The sequence below is a fragment of the Rana temporaria genome, chromosome 9 (genome assembly GCF_905171775.1).
Source record: "Rana temporaria chromosome 9, aRanTem1.1, whole genome shotgun sequence".
NCBI lineage: Eukaryota > Metazoa > Chordata > Amphibia > Anura > Ranidae > Rana > Rana temporaria.
In genome coordinates, this window is record NC_053497.1 from 3918878 (window position 1) to 3938040 (window position 19163).

Below are 19163 nucleotides of genomic sequence, written 5' to 3' on the forward strand. Positions count from 1 at the left end.
CCTCCCATCAATGAGCCTTCCCTCCAACACCTCCATCAATGAGCCTTCCCTCCACCACCTCCCATCAATGAGCCTTCCCTCCCCACCTCCATCAATGAGCCTTCCCTCCCCACCTCCATCAATGAGCCTTCCCTCCCCACCTCCATCAATGAGCCTTCCCTCCAACACCTCCATCAATGAGCCTTCCCTCCAACACCTCCATCAATGAGCCTTCCCTCCACCACCTCCATCAATGAGCCTTCCCTCCTCACCTCCACCAATGAGCCTTCCCTCCACCACCTCCATCAATGAGTCTTTCCTCCCCACCTCCAAAAAATAGCCTTCCCTCCCCACCTCCATCAATAATCCTTGGCCTCCCATCACCCTATCATCGGTTGGTCAGTTTTCCTTCCTTGGACCACTTTTGGAGTTGCTCTGCCCCAGTCTTGCAATTTGCCTCTTGTCAAAGTCCCTCCAATCCTTACACTTGTTTTTTCTGCTTTAAAAACAACAACTTTAGGGACAACATGTTCACTTGCTGCCTAATATATCCCACCCACATTTTTAGGTGCCATTTAATGAGATAATCAGTGTTTTTCACTTCACCTTTCAGTGGTCAGAATGTTATGGCTGATCAGTATATAGTACGTTAAATTGGGTTTTTGTCATACAGTATATATAATCAGAATACAATCTATGTAAACACTAATAATAACACACACACACACTTGTGTTGCAGATGGAGCTCTACGTCAAGAGAGCCGAAGCGTTTCTGCAGCTCGGCGACTTCCAGTCTGCAGCTGTCAACCTTCAGAAAGCCTGTTCTGGACCCGACCCCCCGGGAGAGAACATCGAACTGCTGGCAACCACATACTACCTGCAGGTGAGCGCCAACGTATCGCCCCAGCCAGGGCAGCCCCCAGAAATTGTTCTGCCCCTTACACAGCTTTAGGCCTGCCCCCCCCCCCCCCCCAGCCTGACCGCCGAATCTACACACCAACCACCTCACCTGTATGCACTCTGGCCCCCCTACCCTCAATCCTGTATATATGCCATCCCCCTACACCTGTATATGTCAGCCCCCCCCCCCCCACACTCACCTGTATATATGTCAGCCCCCCTCACACCTGTATATATGCCAGCCCTCCTCGCACCTGTATACATGTCGGTCCCCCTCACACCTGTATATATGTCAGTCCCACCCCCCACACACGCATCTGTATATATGTCAGCCCCCCTCACACACACACACCTGTATATATGTCAGCCCCCCTCACACCTGTATATATGTCAGCCCCCCTCACACCTGTATATATGCCATCCCCCTACACCTGTATATATGCCAGCCCTCCTCACACCTGTATATATGCCAGCCCTCCTCGCACCTGTATACATGTCAGTCCCCCTCACACCTGTATATATGTCAGTCCCACCCCCCACACACGCATCTGTATATATGTCAGCCCCCCTCACACACACACCTGTATATATGCCAGCCCTCCTCGCACCTGTATATATGTCAGCCCCCCTCACACCTGTATATATGCCATCCCCCTACACCTGTATATATGCCAGCCCTCCTCACACCTGTATATATGCCAGCCCTCCTCACACCTGTATATATGCCAGCCCTCCTCGCACCTGTATACATGTCAGTCCCCCTCACACCTGTATATATGTCAGTCCCACCCCCCACACACGCATCTGTATATATGTCAGCCCCCCTCACACACACACCTGTATATATGCCAGCCCTCCTCGCACCTGTATACATGTCAGTCCCCTCACACCTGTATATATGTCAGTCCCACCCCCCACACACGCATCTGTATATATGTCAGCCCCCCTCACACACACACCTGTATATATGCCATCCCCCTACACCTGTATATGTCAGCCCCCCCCCCACACTCACCTGTATATATGCCAGCCCTCCTCACACCTGTATATATGTCAGTCCCACCCCCCACACACGCATCTGTATATATGTCAGCCCCCCTCACACACACACCTGTATATATGCCATCCCCCTACACCTGTATATATGCCAGCCCCCCTCACACCTGTATATATGCCAGCCCTCCTCGCACCTGTATATATGCCAGTCCCCCTCACACCTGTATACATGTCAGTCCCACCCCCCACACACGCATCTGTATATATGTCAGCCCCCCTCACACACACACCTGTATATATGCCATCCCCCTACACCTGTATATATGCCAGCCCCCCTCACACCTGTATATATGTCAGCCCCCCTCACACCTGTATATATGCCAGCCCTCCTCGAACCTGTATATATGTCAGCCGGCGTACTTTCAAATTTCCCGCGTCGTATCTTTGGTTTGAATCCTCAAACCAAGATATGACAACATCTGGGTTCGATCCAACAGCATATGGCTTCGTACGCCTTCGGATCTAAGATGCAATACTTCGGCGTCCGCTGGGTGGCGTTTGCGTCGTTTTCCGCGTCGGGTATGCAAATGAGCTATTTCCGACGATCCACGAACGTACGCGCGGCCGTTGCATTCTCTTACGTCGTCTGTAGTCGGCTTTTTCCGGCGTATAGTTAAAGCTGGTATTTCGTCGCGTATAGTTAGACTTGCCATGTTAAGTATGGCCGTCGTTCCCGCGTTTAATTAGAATTTTTTTATTTTTTTTGCGCAAGCTGTCCGTGAATCGGGATGGACGTAATTCACGTCTATGTTAAAAAAAAAAATGACGTCCTTGCGACGTCATTTAGCGCAATGCACGGCGGGAAATTTAGTGACGGCGCATGCGCAGTTCATTCGGCGCGGGGACGCGCTTCATTTAAATGAAACACGCCCCCTAATCGCCGATTTGAATTACGTGCCGTTACGCCGCCAGAGATAGACTACGCCATCGTGACTTACGGCGCAAATTCTTTCAGGATTCGAACCGAGGACAAGTAAGTCACGGCGGCGTAGCGTATCTCAGATACGCTGCGCCAGGGCAGATCTTTGTGGATCTGCCCCTTTGTCTGTATAAACGCGCCTTCAGTGGTATTCCTAGTACTTGTAGTGATATTGTTGTATTAATGGTATTATATGTTGTGTCCTCCTCCCTGACCTGGTGTGGCCGTCACTCTGCAGGGACAGAGCCTGTTGGAGCAGATGTGTCCTATGGATGCCATGGAGTGCTTCACCCGAGCTGCGGAGCTCCAGCCACAGAACAGACATTATCACATGCACAGGTGAGACCATGGGCCCTATGTGTACACGGAAGGTTATTTAAAGTGGGTCTTCACCCCCAAAATTCCCTCCTCTCCTCCTTATCAATATTGCCTTTTTTGTTTTTTTCTTACTGAAAAGTGTTCAGTCCCTCCCAGTGGCGGCCGGTGGAATTTTTTTTTGTGCTCCTGCGGCCTCCTGTTCTCCTGCGGCCTCCCGTTCTCCTGCTGTTCTACTGCGGCCTCCCGTTCTCCTGCTGTTCTACTGCGGCCTCCCGTTCTCCTGCTGTTCTACTGCGGCCTCCCATTCTCCTGCTATTCTCCTTTGGCCTCCCGTTCTCCTGCTGTTCTTCTGCGGCCTCCCGTTCTCCTGCTGTTCTCCTGCGGCCTCCCGTTCTCCTGCTGTTCTCCTGCGGCCTCCCGTTCTCCTGCTGTTCTCCTGCGGCCTCCCGTTCTCCTGCTGTTCTCCTGTGGCCTCCTGTTCTCCTGCAGCTTCCTGTTCTCCTGCTTTCCTCCTGTTCTCCTGCTTTCCTCCTGCAGCCTCCCGTTCTCTTACTGTTCTACTGCCGTCCCCCGTTCTCCTGCTGTTCTACTGCGGCCTCCCGTTCTCCTGCTGTTCTACTGCAGCATCCCGTTCTCCTGCTGTTCTCCTGCTGTTCTCCTTTGGCCTCCCGTTCTCCTGCTGTTCTCCTTTGGCCTCCCGTTCACCTGCTGTTCTCCTGCGGCCTTCCATTCTCCTGCTGTTCTCCTGCGGCCTCCTGTTCTCCTGCGGCCTCCTGTTCTCCTGCGGCCTCCCGTTCTCCTGCTGTTCTCCTGTGGCCTCCTGTTCTCCTGCAACCTTCTGTTCTCCTGCTTTCCTCCTGTTCTCCTGCAACCTTCTGTTCTCCTGCTTTCCTCCTGTTCTCCTGCGGCCTCCTGTTCTCCTGCGGCCTCCTGTTCTCCTGCTGTTCTCCTGCGGCCTTCCGTTCTCCTGCTGTTCTCCTGCGGCCTCCTGTTCTCCTGCGGCCTCCTGTTCTCCTGCGGCCTCCCGTTCTCCTGCTGTTCTCCTGTGGCCTCCTGTTCTCCTGCAACCTTCTGTTCTCCTGCTTTCCTCCTGTTCTCCTGCGGCCTCCTGTTCTCCTGCTGTTCTCCTGCGGCCTCCCGTTCTCCTGCGGCCTCCCGTTCTCCTGCTGTTCTCCTGCGGCCTCCCGTTCTCCTGCGGCCTCCTGTTCTCCTCCTGTTCTCCTGCGGCCTCCCGTTCTCCTGCTGTTCTCCTGCGGCCTCCCGTTCTCCTGCTGTTCTCCTGTGACCTCCCGTTCTGCTTTCATCCTGCAGACCCCGTTCTCCTGCTGTTCTCCTGCGGCCTCCCGTTCTGCTTTCCTCCTGCAGACTCCATTCCCCTGCTGTTCTCCTGCGGCCTCCCGTTCTCCTGCTTTCCTCTTTCGGCCTCCCGTTCTCCTGCTTTCCTCTTTCGGCCTCCCGTTCTGCTTTCCTTCTGCAGCCTCCCGTTCTCCTGCAGCTCTTTGCCCTCCTGGGAGATGCACGTCACATGATCCCAGGAGGCCTAGTCTTTCAGTCACAAAAACAAAAGCATGGAGCAGAATACATATTGGCCTAAATTGATGAAGAAATTCGATTTATTAAAAAAAATATATATATTTTTTGATGTTTTATAGCAGAAAGTAAATAATATATATATATTTTTTTTTCACTCGTTTTTGTGTATAGCGCAAAAAATAAAAACAATCAAAGTAATCAAACAGCCCCAAAAGAAAGCTCTATTTGTGGGGAAGAATAGGACATCAATTCAATTTAATTTGGGTACAGCGTCGTACGACCGCGCAATTGTCAGCTAAAGTAATGCAGTGCCGTATCGCAAAAAATTTACAAGGTATACAGATGAACCATAGATACATAAACACATATATCAAACCCATAGGCGTGCGCACAGGGTGTGCCTGGGCACACCCTAATCACCCTGTGTGGTGCAGATTGCATCAAAATATACTTAGTTAAACATGCAGTAACGCACAGAAAAATACAGCATTAAATGGCACATAACACACCGAAATATACAGCGTTAAACGTGCACTAATGCACAGAAATATGCTGCATTAAACGTGCAGTAACACACTGGAATATACTGCTTTAAACATGCAGTAACGCACAGAAATAGACCCCTGATATCTCACCAAAGCTCCCTAATGGGGCTCTTAACCACTTCCAGACCTGCGCACGACGATGTACGTCCTGTTTTTAAAGATTGATATCTCGGTAATGGCAGCAGCTGCTGCCACAACCGAGGTATCGATCTTTAGTGTGCGCGGTCTGGTACACGATAACGGCGGTCTCCGCGGCGGATTCACTGCGAGATCGCCGTTATCGGTGGCGGGAGGGGGGGCCCCCCTCCCGCCGCTCTCCCGCGCCCTCTGCTGCTTACCAGAGCCGTCGGTAGCGGCGGAGGAGATCGAGACTGTTCGGCAGCTGAGCGGGGACGAGACTGAAGGAAAAATCTCCTTCACCCGTCCCCATAGCTCTGCTGGGCGGAAGTGACGTCAAAACGTCAGTCCCGCCCAGCCTCTTAAAGAGACAATTTTTTTTTTGTCATTTGAAAAAATGATAGTTTCAAATTTTTTTTTTTTTTTGCATTTTAGTCTAAATATGAGATCCGAGGTCTTTGACCCCAGATCTCATATTTAAGAGGACCTGTCATGCTTTTTTCTATTACAAGGGATGTTTACATTCCTTATAATAGGAATAAAAGTGATACATTTTTTTTTTTCAGTGTAAAAAGTAATAAAATAAATAAAACAAAAAAAATAATTTTTTAAAGCGCCCCGTCCTGACGAGCTCGCGCGCAGAAGCGAACGCATACGCGAGTAGCGCCCGCATATGAAAACGGTGTTAAAACCACACAAGTGAGGTATCGCCGCGATCGTTAGAGCGAGAGCAATAATTCTAGCCCTAGACCTCCTCTGTAGTTCAATGCAATCTCTAGAATTTTTTAAACATCGCCTATCGAGATTTTTAAGGGTAAAAGTTTGACGCCATGCCACGAGCGGGCGCAATTTTTAAGCGTGACATGTTGGGTATCGTTTTACTCGGCGTAACATTATCTTTCACAATATATAAAAAAATTGGGCCAAATTTATTGTTGTCTTATTTTTTAATTCAAAAAAGTGAATTTTTTCCAAAAAAAAGTGCGCTTGTAAGACCGCTGCACAAATACGGTGTGACAAAAAGTATTGGAATGACCGCCATTTTATTCTCTAGGGTGTTAGAAAAAAATATATATATAATGTTTGGGGGGTTTTAAGTAATTTTCTAGCAGAAAAAACTGTTTTAGTCTTGCAAACACCAAATCTGAAAAACACCTAAGGTCTGGAAGTGGTTAAAGTAAAATAAATATATAATAAAAATAAAAAACTACTAACACTGTCCATTGCCCTACTGCCACCAATCTCTGCCCTACTGACACCGTCCACCGCTCTGCTGACACCATCAGTTTACTGTATATAAACATGCAAATATGTTTGAGCTTTGGGGTGCACACCCTAATGCCATAGGCTGCGCACACCTATGATCAAACCCGAGGCGTACCTTGGTGCCATGGTTAGATGTGTGTGTGTGTATGTGTATATATATATATATATATATATATATATATATATATACGCTACTATATATATATATATATATATATATATATATATATATATATATAGTAGCGCCCCCTTCTGGCCAGCATTAGAAATAACCATGTTTTTTTTTTTGCTCCCTGCCAGTATCTGCTGCCTGGCTGCTTTGGGAAGATACGCAGAATGCATCGGCCTTATCAATAAACAACTGGAAGAGGAACAAGGCAATCCCGATTTATACATTGTGCGGTCCAGGCTCTATGATCACCTCAATAAGGTATTTCTTCCAAAAACAATGGCTGGGATAGGATGGTACCAGGCAGGCCCGTCGCTACAGGACAGGCAAAACAAACAATTGCTTGGGGCCCCGAGCTGGCCTGGGGCCCCCAACTTCCCCTTCCCAGGCTGTAGCGTGGCCGAGCGCCTATTCCTTCCCCTTGGAGTCCTGTCAGTCCGGCCGGGTACCGCGCGTGGTACAGGAGATTCAGTTTCCTGTTCCTGGTCGGACTGACAGGAAGTGCACACTGAGGCCCGGATTCTCGTACGAGTTATGCCGGCGTATCTGCAGATACGCTGTCGCAACTCTGAGTCCGAGCCGTCGTGTCTATGCGCCTGATTCTTAGGATCAGTTACGCATAGATTTGTATTAGATCCGACTGGCATAAGTCTCTTACGCCGTCGTATCTTAACTGCATATTTACGCTGGCCGCTAGGGGCGTGTACGCTGATTTACGCCTAGAAATATGTAAATCAGCTAGATACACGAATAGGGTTGGGCGTCATTTACGTTGACGTCGAAAGCATTGGCTTCTTGCGGGTTAATTTGGAGCATGCGCACTGGGATACTTTCACGGACGGCGCATGCGCCGTTCGTAAAAAGCGTCATTTACGTGGGTTCACATGAAATTTACATACGCCCACATCTACCACATTTGAATTAGGCGGGCTTACGCCGGCCTATTTACGCTACGCTGCCGCAACTTTGGTTTGAGAATACAGCACTTGCCTGTCAAAGTAAATAGGATACGTTACGCCCGCACAAAGGTACGCGGATCTACGTGAATCCGGGCCTGAGTGCTCACTTCCTTTCAGTCTGGCCGGGAACACATGAAACTGAATCTCCTGTACCAGGTACCAGGCCCGGGTGAGCAGTGCCCGCATATGTAAACGGTGTTCAAACCACACATGTGAGGTATCGCCGCGATTGGTAGAGCGAGAGCAATAATTCTAGCCCTAGACCTCCTCTGTAACTCAAAACATGCAACCTGTAGATTTTTTTTTAAACGTAGCCTATGGAGATTTTAAAGGGTAAAAGTTTGTCGGCATTCCACGAGCGGACGTAATTTTGAAGCGTGACATGTTGGGTATCAATTTACTCGGCGTAACATTATCTTTCATAATATTTAAAAAAATAGGGATAACTTTACTGTTGTCTTATTTTTCAAATGCGGCATGACAGAAAGTATTGCAACGATCGCCATTTTATTCTCTAGGGTGTTAGGATAAAAAATGTATATAATGTTTGGGGGTTCTAATTAGATGGCAGTGAAAATAGTGAAAAATTACATTAGAATTGCTGTTTAACTTGTAATGCTTAACTTGTAATAGCAAGGGCCACCACCAGATGGCGCCAGCTCACACAAGGAAGAGCTGGGGACTTCACAAAACAAAACAAACAAAAAAAAATGTTTTTTTTTTTTCCCACCTTCCAAGCCAAGTCGACAGGACGCTATTTCTAGTCGCCATGGCGACCTGGCGATCGGGATTTCTCGAGCCCTGCCATAGATATACCTCAACTATGAGAGACAAAATGTGGAAACAAATCCAGACAATCACATTGTCTGATTTGGAAAGTAAGGGGGGCCCCTGAACTTTCCCCAAAGCAGCTGGTCCTTGAGCCCACGCTGCCCCCGAAATTTGGGGGCCCCCATGATGGCACTGAGAGTGATAGATGCACAGGGGAGGCAGTCTGCCTCCTACCTACTTGATGTCTGTTTACCTGCACTGTCATCATTGTAGGGGCCCCAGAGCATTACTTTGCCCAGGGGCCCATGATGCTATTAAGACGGCCCTGGGGACGGGTAACGCCTATGGTAGTCTGTTGGCTTTGACATCTTCCTGGTGAGATAGTCCAGGCAGGTCTGGACTCTTGTCTGAACCCACCTGAGCTCATCACTGATAGGGACCTTCGCAAGATACTGCGCAGATTGTCTATGCTTTATACGAAGGCTTTTTCAAATGTTGTCACACTTTTATTTATATATATATATATATATATATATATATATATATATATATATAAATATATACACAGTTGTGCTCATAAGTTTACATACCCTGGCAGAATTTATGATTTCTTGGCCATTTTTTTTTTTTTTAAACTCTCAGAAAGAGGCTCGGTTCTTAAAGTGGTTGTATAGTCTTTTTTTGTACTTTAACCTACATGTAAACCTATAAAAAAAATATCTCCTAAACCTTTTACGGTTTAGGAGATATTACCCTCGCAATGCGCTGCTAACTGCAGAGGTGCATTCGCACAGGGGATTCACGGCTGAAGGCCCGGCAGACGCCAGACCTTGCCGGAAAGAGTGACAACATCGTGGCCCCAGCCACTCACAGCACTGGAGCCGCGATTCCTGGAAGACCCGCCGAGGCAACATGTCGGCTACCTCGGCGTGGACCAGGTAAGTTACTGATGCCTTGTTCTAAGGTAAGTATTTCATAGTATTTTTATATATAAAAAAGTGTGAAACTTTTCTGAAGAGCCCCCATAAATAACTGTATATTAAATAAAAAATCCTGTGACTTGCAGACCACGCTGACCTATCAGGACACACAGAGGGCTCTGTTACTGGACCCGCAGCACCGGGAAGCCATAAAAATGAAAGACAAGATGGCAGCGAAAGCAGAAGAGGCCAGGGATAAAGCTGTGAATTTGGCTGTACAGGGGCAGCTGCCAGACGCCCTGAAGAAAATTTCTTATGCCATAGAGAACAACCCATCCGCAGCCAGATATCGCATCTTCCGGTACTTTCTTTACATTTATAGATCTGTAGTGCAAGATGCAATAAAAGGAAAGGATTGTGGACATAATCTGAATTATTACCCTAAAGTAGAGCGCTACTGTTCATACTATGCATGTGCACCAAGCCCCATTCCTTCTTATGGGCAAGCAATATTCGCGTCTATTGGCTCTCAGTGGTTAGCTAGATATCCGCAGTGTGAGATCATCTGAGGCACTGCAGCCTCTGAGTGTTACAGTGGTTCTAAAGCCTTAAGGTTTTTTACCTTAATGTATAAAGGTGAAAAACCTTCCCTGCTGCAGCTCCCCACCAGCCTAAACCCCCCCCCCCCCACTTTTTTTCTTACCTGAGCCTGATCTGATCCAGCGAAGTGCACAAGAGCAGCAACCATTGCCGCTTTCTCCCTCCTCATTGGGCAGATTGATAAATAGCTCCCGCTGCTGTCAATCAAATGCTGTGACCCCTTTGCTTTGTGTCAATAGACGCAGACGGGGCAGCTCAGGAGTGAGCAGGCATGGGTGCCCCCCTCATGGAAGGCAGCTTTCCGTGGGGGCACCTGCCGTAGACGAGGGGACTAAAGCGCCGGTGGGGGAACCACAGAAGAAGAGGGTCAGGGTTGCTCTGTGCACAAGCATTGTACAGAGCTCGGCCCAGATTCACGTAGGGCGGCGTAACTCTGTGCGGGCGTAGCGTATCTTATTTACGCTACGCCGCCGCAACTTAGAGAGGGAAGTGCAGTATTCACAAAGCACTTGCGTCCTAAATTACGGCGGCGTAGCGTAAATGGGCCGGCGTAAGCGCGCGTATTTCAAAGTAGGCAGGTCGTGGGCGTGTTGTATTTAAATTAAGCGTGACCCCATGTAGATGCATGGCCGAACGGCGCATGCGCGCATCACGTCGAATTTACTCCCTAAGATACGCCGGCTCAATGCCTGTGACGTGAACGTAACCTACGCACAGCCCCATTCACGTACGACTTACGTAAACAACGTAAAAAGATACGCTTGTTCCGACGTCCATACCTTGCATGGGCTGCGCCACCTAGAGAGCAGCTTTATCTTTACGCTGGCGTATGTCTTAAGTAAACGGCGTAACTAATTGCGACGGGCGAGCGTACGTTCGTGAATCGGCGTATCTACGGCATTTGCATATTATAGGCGTAAATCAACGTACACGCCCCTAGCGGCCAGCGTAAATATGCAGCTAAGATACGACGGTGTAGGAGACTTACGCCGGTCGTATCTTAGCAACAGATAAGCGTATCTCAGATTGAGAATACGCTTATAGATATGACGGCGCCGCATTCGGACTTACGACGGCGTATCTACTGATACGCTATCGTAAATGTTTGTCAATCCGGATGGGTTCCCCCATCAACACTGACTGTGTTGATGGGGGAAATCAAGCAATTTTCTTTCCTTCCACCCATGACGGAAGGAAAGGAAATTTTAAATATATGGGCTAATTTAGTCTCAGGAGATTTAGAGTGAGATTTGGTGATGTCACTACTGTGCTGCTCAAAGTTCTCCTTGCTGGAGAGGAAGCTGTACCTGAGGGCCTGCAATGCAAGGATCTCCCTGCTTTTTCTTTATCCATTCTATGGATCTGTGATAATCACTGTCCTCCTTGCTGGAGAGGAAGCTTTACCTTGAGGGCCTGTAGTGCAAGGATCTCCCTGCTTCTACTTTATCCATTCTATGGATCTGTGATAATCACTGTCCTCCTTGCTGGAGAGGAAGCTTTACCTTGAGGGCCTGTAGTGCAAGGATCTCCCTGCTTCTACTTTATCCCTTCAATGGATCTCTGATAATCACTGTTATCCTTGCTGGAGAGGAAGCTTTACCCCGAGGACCTACAGTGCAAGGATTTCCCTGCTTCTACTTTATCCCTTCAATGGATCTTGTATAATCACTGTCCTCCTTGCTGGAGAGGAAGCTGTACCTGAGGGTCTGCAATGCAAGAATCTCCCTGCTTCTACTTTTATCCATTCTGTGGATCTGTAAGGCCCCGTACACACGGTCGATCCATCCGATGAGAATGGTCCGACGGACCGTTTTCATCGGTTCACCGCTGAAGCCGACTGATGGTCTGATGTGCGTACACACCATCAGTTCAAAAACCGATCGGGTCAGAACGCGGTGACGTAAAACACACGACGTGCTGAAAAAAACTAAGTTCAATGCTTCCAAGCATGCGTTGACTTGATTCTGAGCATGCGCGGGTTTTGAACCAATGCTTTTGTGTACTAACCATCAGTTTTGACCAACGGTCAGGCATCTATCAGTCCGATTTTAAAGCAAGTTCTAAAACTTTGGTCTGAAGGACAAAAGTCCGATGGGCCGTACACACGGTCGGTTTGGACCGATGAAACTGAACCTCAGTCCGTTTTCATCGGTTTGGTCCGACCGTGTGTATGCGGCCTTATAATCAACGTTCTCCTTGCTGGAGGGGAAGCTGTACCCGGAGGGCCAGCAATGCAAGGATCTCCCTGCTTTTTCTTTATCCATTCTATGGATCTGTGATAATCACTGTCCTCCTTGCTGGAGAGGAAGCTTTACCTTGGGGGCCTGTGTAGTGCAAGGATTTCCCTGCTTCTACTTTATCCCTTCAATGGATCTCTGATAATCACTGTTTTCTTTGCTGGAGAGGAAGCTGTACCTGAGGGTCTGCAATGCAAGAATCTCCCTGCTTCTACTTTATCCATTCTGTGGATCTGTAATAATCAACGTTCTCCTTGCTGGAGGGGAAGCTGTACCCTGAGGACCTGCAATGCAAGGATCTCCCTGCTTTTTCTTTATCTATTCTAAGGATCTGTGATAATCACTGTCCTCCTTGCTGGAGAGGAAGCTTTACCATGAGGGCCTGCAATGCAAGGATCTCCCTGCTTCTACTTTATCCCTTCAATGGATCTGTGATAATCCACTGTTCTCCTTGCTGGAGAGGAAGCTTTACCCTGAGGACCTGCAGTGCAAGGATTTCCCTGCTTCTACTTTATCGCTTCAATGGATCTGTGATAATCACTGTTCTTGCTGGAGAGGAAACTGTACCTGAGGGTCTGTAATGCAAGAATCTCCCTGCTTCTTCTTTATCCATTCTGTGGATCTGTAATAATTAATGTTCTCCTTGCTGGAGGTCAAGCTGTACATGAGGGCCTGCAATGCAAGGATCTCCCTGTTTTTTCTTTATCCATTCTATGGATCTGTGATAATCACTGCCCTCCTTGTTGGAGAGGAAGCTTTACCATGAGGGCCTGCAATACAAGGATTTTCCTGCTTCTACTTTATCCCTTCAATGGATCTGTGATAATCACTGTTCTCCTTGCTGGAGAGTAAGCTGTACCTGAGGACCTGCAGTACAAGGATTTCCCTGCTTCTACTTTATCCCTTCAATGGATCTGTGATAATCACTGTTCTTGCTGGAGAGGAAGCTGTACCTGAGGGTCTGTAATGCAAGAATCTCCCTGCTTCTTCTTTATCCATTCTGTGGATCTGTAATAATCAACGTTCTCCTTGCTGGAGGGGAATCTGTACCCTGAGGACCTGCAATGCAAGCATCTCCCTGCTTTTTTTTTCTTTATTCATTCAATGGATCTGTGATAATCACTGTCCTCCTTGCTGGAGAGGAAGCTTTACCCTGAGGACCTGCAGTGCAAGGATTTTCCTGCTTCTACTTTATCCCTTCAATGGATCTGTGATAATCACTGTTCCTGCTGGAGAGGAAACTGTACCTGAGGGTCTGTAATGCAAGAATCTCCCTGCTTCTTCTTTATCCATTCTGTGGATCTGTAATAATTAATGTTCTCCTTGCTGGAGGTCAAGCTGTACATGAGGGCCTGCAGTGCAAGGATCTCCCTGCCTTTGATTCATTCTGTGGATCTGGGATTTCTGCATCGTTCCTGGTACTTCTTGATCATTACCTCTGCAGTCATCAAGGGGCAGCATCTTCCACAGTGCAGGTCCTTATTAGGAGGTATTGTAATAGAACTGAGAAATAATATTTAACTAATTTGTTTTTATTTTGTTACATTCCGTATCTCACCTATCAGGGGCATAGTGTACAGGAAGTTGAAGGATTTCAGCCCGGCGGTGGATGACTTTGTACGGGCCATGCAGCTTTGTAATACGGAGAGCGGACCGGACTTCCAAGACACCCAGCTTCATACGGAGGCCGAGACCCAACTAATTCTCACCTACAATGACTTTGCTGTACATTGTTACATGAAAGGGTTCTACCAAGATGGCGTCCTGCTACTGAACAAAGCTCTGAAACGGGAAAAAAATAAGAAAGAACTTTACATCAACCGAGGAGGTAAGTGAACGGATCGTCCCGGTACCGTTGTTTATAGCGGGCAATCAGCTAAAAGCCGCTCAGTTGTTATCCCGGAGGAGCGGGGACATCCCCCTCCCCCTCCCGCCACTCTGACCGGGCCTCCCGTCCCACCTAGGAGACCCGATCCACGATGCCGCCTCTTCCAGCGCCCAGCCACAGACTGGAAAAAAGCGTAAATGGCTTAGTTCCAATTTCCTGAATGTAAACACGGAAGCGACGTCACAACGTCACAACGTCACTTCCGGGTTTCTCGGCTGCCAATGGCGCCGGATTTTAAAAAATATGTAGTATTCAGACTCGCCGTATTCGGCGATCTGAATACTTTGGCCCAGCTTCTCGTATCTGGGCGTAAAACTGCGGCGGCGTAACGTATGTCATTTACGTTACGCCGTCGCAAGTTTTACAGGCAAGTGCTTTTTTTCACAAAGAACTTGCCTGTAAAGTTGCGGCGGCGTAGCGTAAATCCCCCGGCGCAAGCCCGCCTAATTCAAATGAGCCGGGTAGGGGGCGTGGATCATTTAAATTAGGCGCGTTCCCGCGCCGAACGTACTGCGCATGCGCCGTCCCTAAAATTTCCCGACGTGCATTGCGCTAAATGACGTCGCAAGGACGTCATTGGTTTAGACGTGAACGTAAATGGCGTCCAACCCCATTCACGGACGACTTACGCAAACGACGTAAATTTCGACGCGGGAACGACGGCCATACTTAACATTGGTTGCCCCTCATATAGCAAAATGAGCCGGGTAGGGGGCGTGGATCATTTAAATTAGGCGCGTTCCCGCGCCGAACGTACTGCGCATGCGCCGTCCCTAAAATTTCCCGACGTGCATTGCGCTAAATGACGTCGCAAGGACGTCATTGGTTTAGACGTGAACGTAAATGGCGTCCAACCCCATTCACGGACGACTTACGCAAACGACGTAAATTTCGACGCGGGAACGACGGCCATACTTAACATTGGTTGCCCCTCATATAGCAGGGGCAACTTTACGCGTCACAAATCTAACGTAAACGTCGTAACTTCACTGCGTCGATCGCGCGTACGTTCGGGAATTTGCGTATTTGGCTAATTTGCATAGACGACGGGGAAAACGACGAAGGCGACACCTAGCGACGAAAAAAAAAATTGCATTTTAAGATCCGACAGCGTAAGAGCCTTATGCCTGTCGGATCTAATGGATGTCTATGCGTAACTGAGAATAAGAATCAGTCGCATAGATACGACGGCCCAGATTAGGACTTACGACGGCGTACGTTGCGTTGCGCCGTCGTAAGCCCTTTGAGAATTTGGGCCTTTGAAGTGCAAAGGAGAGATTTGTGGTCTTTTAGACCCTCCGATCCCTCCATAAAGAGGACCTGTCACCGCCTATTACTGTCACAAGGGATGTTTACATTTCTTGTGACAGCAATTAAAAGTGATCAATTATATATATTTTTTAAACACAATTTAACCACTTAAGCCCTGGACCAAAATGCAGGTAAAGGACCCGGCCAGTTTTTGCGATTCGGCACTGCGTCGCTTTAACTGACAATTGCGCGGTCGTGCGACGTGGCTCCCAAACAAAATTGGTGTGCTTTTTTTCCCCACAAATAGAACTTTCTGTTGGTGGTATTTGATCACCTCTGCGGTTTTTATTTTTTGCGCTATAAACAAAAATAGAGCGCCAATTTTGAAAAAAATTCAATATTTTTTAGTTTTTGCTATAATAAATATCCCCCAAAATATATATAAAAATAAAATAAAACATTTCCTCAGTTTAGGCCGATACGTATTCTTCTACATATTTTTGGTAAAAAAAAATCGCAATAAGCGTTTATCGATTGGTTTGCGCAAAATTTATAGCGTTTACAAAATAGGGGATAGTTTTATTGGCGTTTTTATTAATAATTTTTTTTTTACTACTAATGGCGGCGATCATCGTTTTTTTCGCGACTGCGACATTATGGCGGACACATCGGACAATTTTGACACATTTTTGGGACCATTGTCATTTTCACAGCAAAAAAATGCTATAAAAATGCACGGATTACTGTGAAAATGACAATTGCAGTTTGGGAGTTAACCACTAGGGGGCGCTGAAGGGGTTAAGTGTGACCTCATATGTGTTTCTAACTGTAGGGGGGTGTGGCTGTAGGTGTGACGTCATTGATCGTGCTTCCCTATATCAGGGAACACACGATCAATGTCGGCGCCACAGAGAAGAACAGGGAAGCTGTGTTTACACTTAGCACTCCCTGTTCTTCAGCTCCGGGAACCGATCGCGTGACTCCAGCGGCGATCGGGTCTGCGGGCACTTAAAGAGGACGTACAGGTACGTGCTTGTGCCATTCTGCCGACGTATATGTGCAGGAGGCGGTCCTTAAGTGGTTAATAATGTAAAAAGAAATAATAAAAAAAAAAATTAAAGCGCCCCCGTTCCCCGCGAGTTTGCGCCGCAAAGAAAACGCATACGGAAGTCGTGCCCGCATATGTAAACGGTGTTCAAATCACACATGTGAGGTATCGCCGCGATCGTCGGAGCGAGAGCAATAATTCTAGCCGTAGAACTCCTCTGTAACTCAAACCTGGTAACCGTAAAAATCAAAATTAAGTGTCGCCTATGGAGATTTTTAGGTACCGTAGTTTGTCGCCATTCCACGAGTGTGCGTGCGATTTAGAAAGCGTGACATGTTGGGTATCTATTTACTCGGTGTAACATCATCTTTCACATCATACAAAGAAATTGGACTAATTTTAACCTTTTCATTTTTTTAAAATTCATAAAAATGTATTTTTCCCAAAAAGTTGCGTTTTTAAAACGCCGTGGCGCAAATACCGTGTGACATAAAATATTGAAACAATCGCCATTTTATTCTCTAGATTCTCTGCTAATAAAATGTGTGTGTGTGTGTGTATTTGTGTATATATATATATATATAATGTTTGGGGGTTCTAAGTAATTTTCTAGCAAAAAATACAGATTTTAACTTGTAAACACCAAGGCCCAGATTCTTGTATATCGGCGTATCTATGCGGCGGCGTAACGTATCCGATTTAGGTTACGCCGCCGCAACTTACACGGGCAAGTGCTGTATTCTCAAAGCACTTTCTCCGTAAGTTGCGGCGGCGTGGCGTAAATCACCCAGCGGAATTCAAATTCGGCGGCTAGGGGGCGTGTATCATTTAAATCAAGCGCGTCCCCGCGCCGAACGAACTGCGCATGCGCCGTCCGTAAAATATCCCAGGGTGCATTGCTCCAAATGACGTTGCAAGGACGTCATTGGTTTTGACGTGAACGTAAATGAAGTCCAGCCCCATTCACGGACGACTTACGCAAACGACGTAACTTTTTAAAATTTCGACGCGGGAACGACGGCCATACTTAACATTGTTGCGCCGCACTTATGCCCCTCATATAGCAGGGGCAACATTACACCGCGAAAAGCCTAACGTAAACGTCGTAACTTTACTGCGTCGGCCGCGCGTCCGTTCGGGAATTCGCGTATCTAGCTAATTTGCATACTCAGCGCGGAATTCGACAGAAGTACCACCTAGCGGGCAAAAAAAAAAATTGCAGTTTAGATCCGACGGCGTAAGAGACTTGCGCCTGTCGGATGTAATGGATATCTATGCGTAACTGATTCTAAGAATCAGTCGCATAGATACGACGGGTCGGATTAGGACTTACGACGGCGTACATGGCGCTGCGCCGTCGTAAGTCCTTTGAGAATTTGGCCCCAAATGTCAGAAATAGGCTTAGTCATGAAAGGGTTAATCATTATCATCAATTATTTATTATAATTTTTTTTTTTTTAATTTTTTTTGTTTACAACAGATTGCTTTCTCCAGCTGGGGGAGGCGACCTTTGCCCTGGCGGATTACCAGCAGGCGTTGGAGTTGGATGATGGGGATTGGGATGTGAGGACTCGTATAGCGAATCTCCTGGATGATCTGGGGTCGCAGGCTCATCGCATGAGGTGGGCGGTGATGCAGTAAAATCCGACCATATACTTTTTGTTTTTTTTATACTTATTTTCTGTGTTTTATTGTCGGGGGCTTTCAATGTTAACCCCTTCCTGCCCACCCCGGGGTCCCTTTAAAACAGGGGTGGCGACCTGCCGTCCTCCAGCTGTTCAGAACTACCCGTCCCTTCATGCCTCTACTTCTGGGAGTCATTCATTTTACCTGTCAGTCTTGCAATGCCTCGTGGGACATGTAGTCCCACAACAGCTGGAGGGCCGCGGGTTGCCCACCTCTGCTTTTAAAATGTTCTGAATGCCCGGGGGGAGAGGGATAAGTGATCATGTGGCTGCTGAGATTGGCTGCCCTCAGTTGGCGGCTGGTGCTCAAAATTTTTGGGGGTCGCCCAAACAAACTGAAAAAATTAGGGTTGTCCAGATACCGATACCAGTATCGGTATTGGGACCGATACCGAGTATTTGCGGGAGTACTCGTACTCGCGCAAATACCCCCGATACCTAAATAGAATACTTTCCCCCCCCTTTCCCCCCCCGCCGCTGCCGCCGAACCGCGCCGCCGCATCGAGGGACATGGCTAGAGGGACATTGCTGCATATGTGAGGGACATGGCTGCATATGTGAGGGACATGGCTAGAGGGACATGGCTGCATATGTGAGGGACATGGCTAGAGGGACATGGCTGCATATGTGAGGGACATGACTAGAGGGACATGGCTGCATATGTGAGGAACATGGCTAGAGGGACATGGCTGCATATGTGAGGGACATGGCTAGAGGGACATGGCTGCATATGTGAGGGACATGGCTAGAGGGACATGGCTGCATATGTGAGGGACATGACTAGAGGGACATGGCTGCATATGTGAGGGACATGGCTAGAGGGACATGGCTGCATATGTGAGGGACATGGCTGCATATGTGAGGGACATGGCTAGAGGGACATGGCTGCATATGTGAGGGACATGGCTAGAGGGACATGGCTGCATATGTGAGCGACATGACTAGAGGGACATGGCTGCATATGTGAGGAACATGGCTAGAGGGACATGGCTGCATATGTGA

General features: G+C 47.9%; 1 protein-coding gene across 2 annotated transcripts in view; it reads left to right on the top strand.

Moving 5' to 3' along the window:
• TTC16 (tetratricopeptide repeat domain 16) overlaps positions 1-19163 on the top strand; it is a 40924-nt gene that overhangs the window by 13899 nt on the left and 7862 nt on the right. For both annotated transcript variants that reach the window (XM_040322686.1, XM_040322687.1), the window contains 6 exons: positions 719-862; positions 3093-3193; positions 6934-7063; positions 9599-9813; positions 13855-14117; positions 17957-18098. In XM_040322686.1, the coding sequence (XP_040178620.1) occupies positions 719-862; positions 3093-3193; positions 6934-7063; positions 9599-9813; positions 13855-14117; positions 17957-18098 (995 nt within the window). The remainder of the gene's footprint in view (positions 1-718; positions 863-3092; positions 3194-6933; positions 7064-9598; positions 9814-13854; positions 14118-17956; positions 18099-19163) is intronic.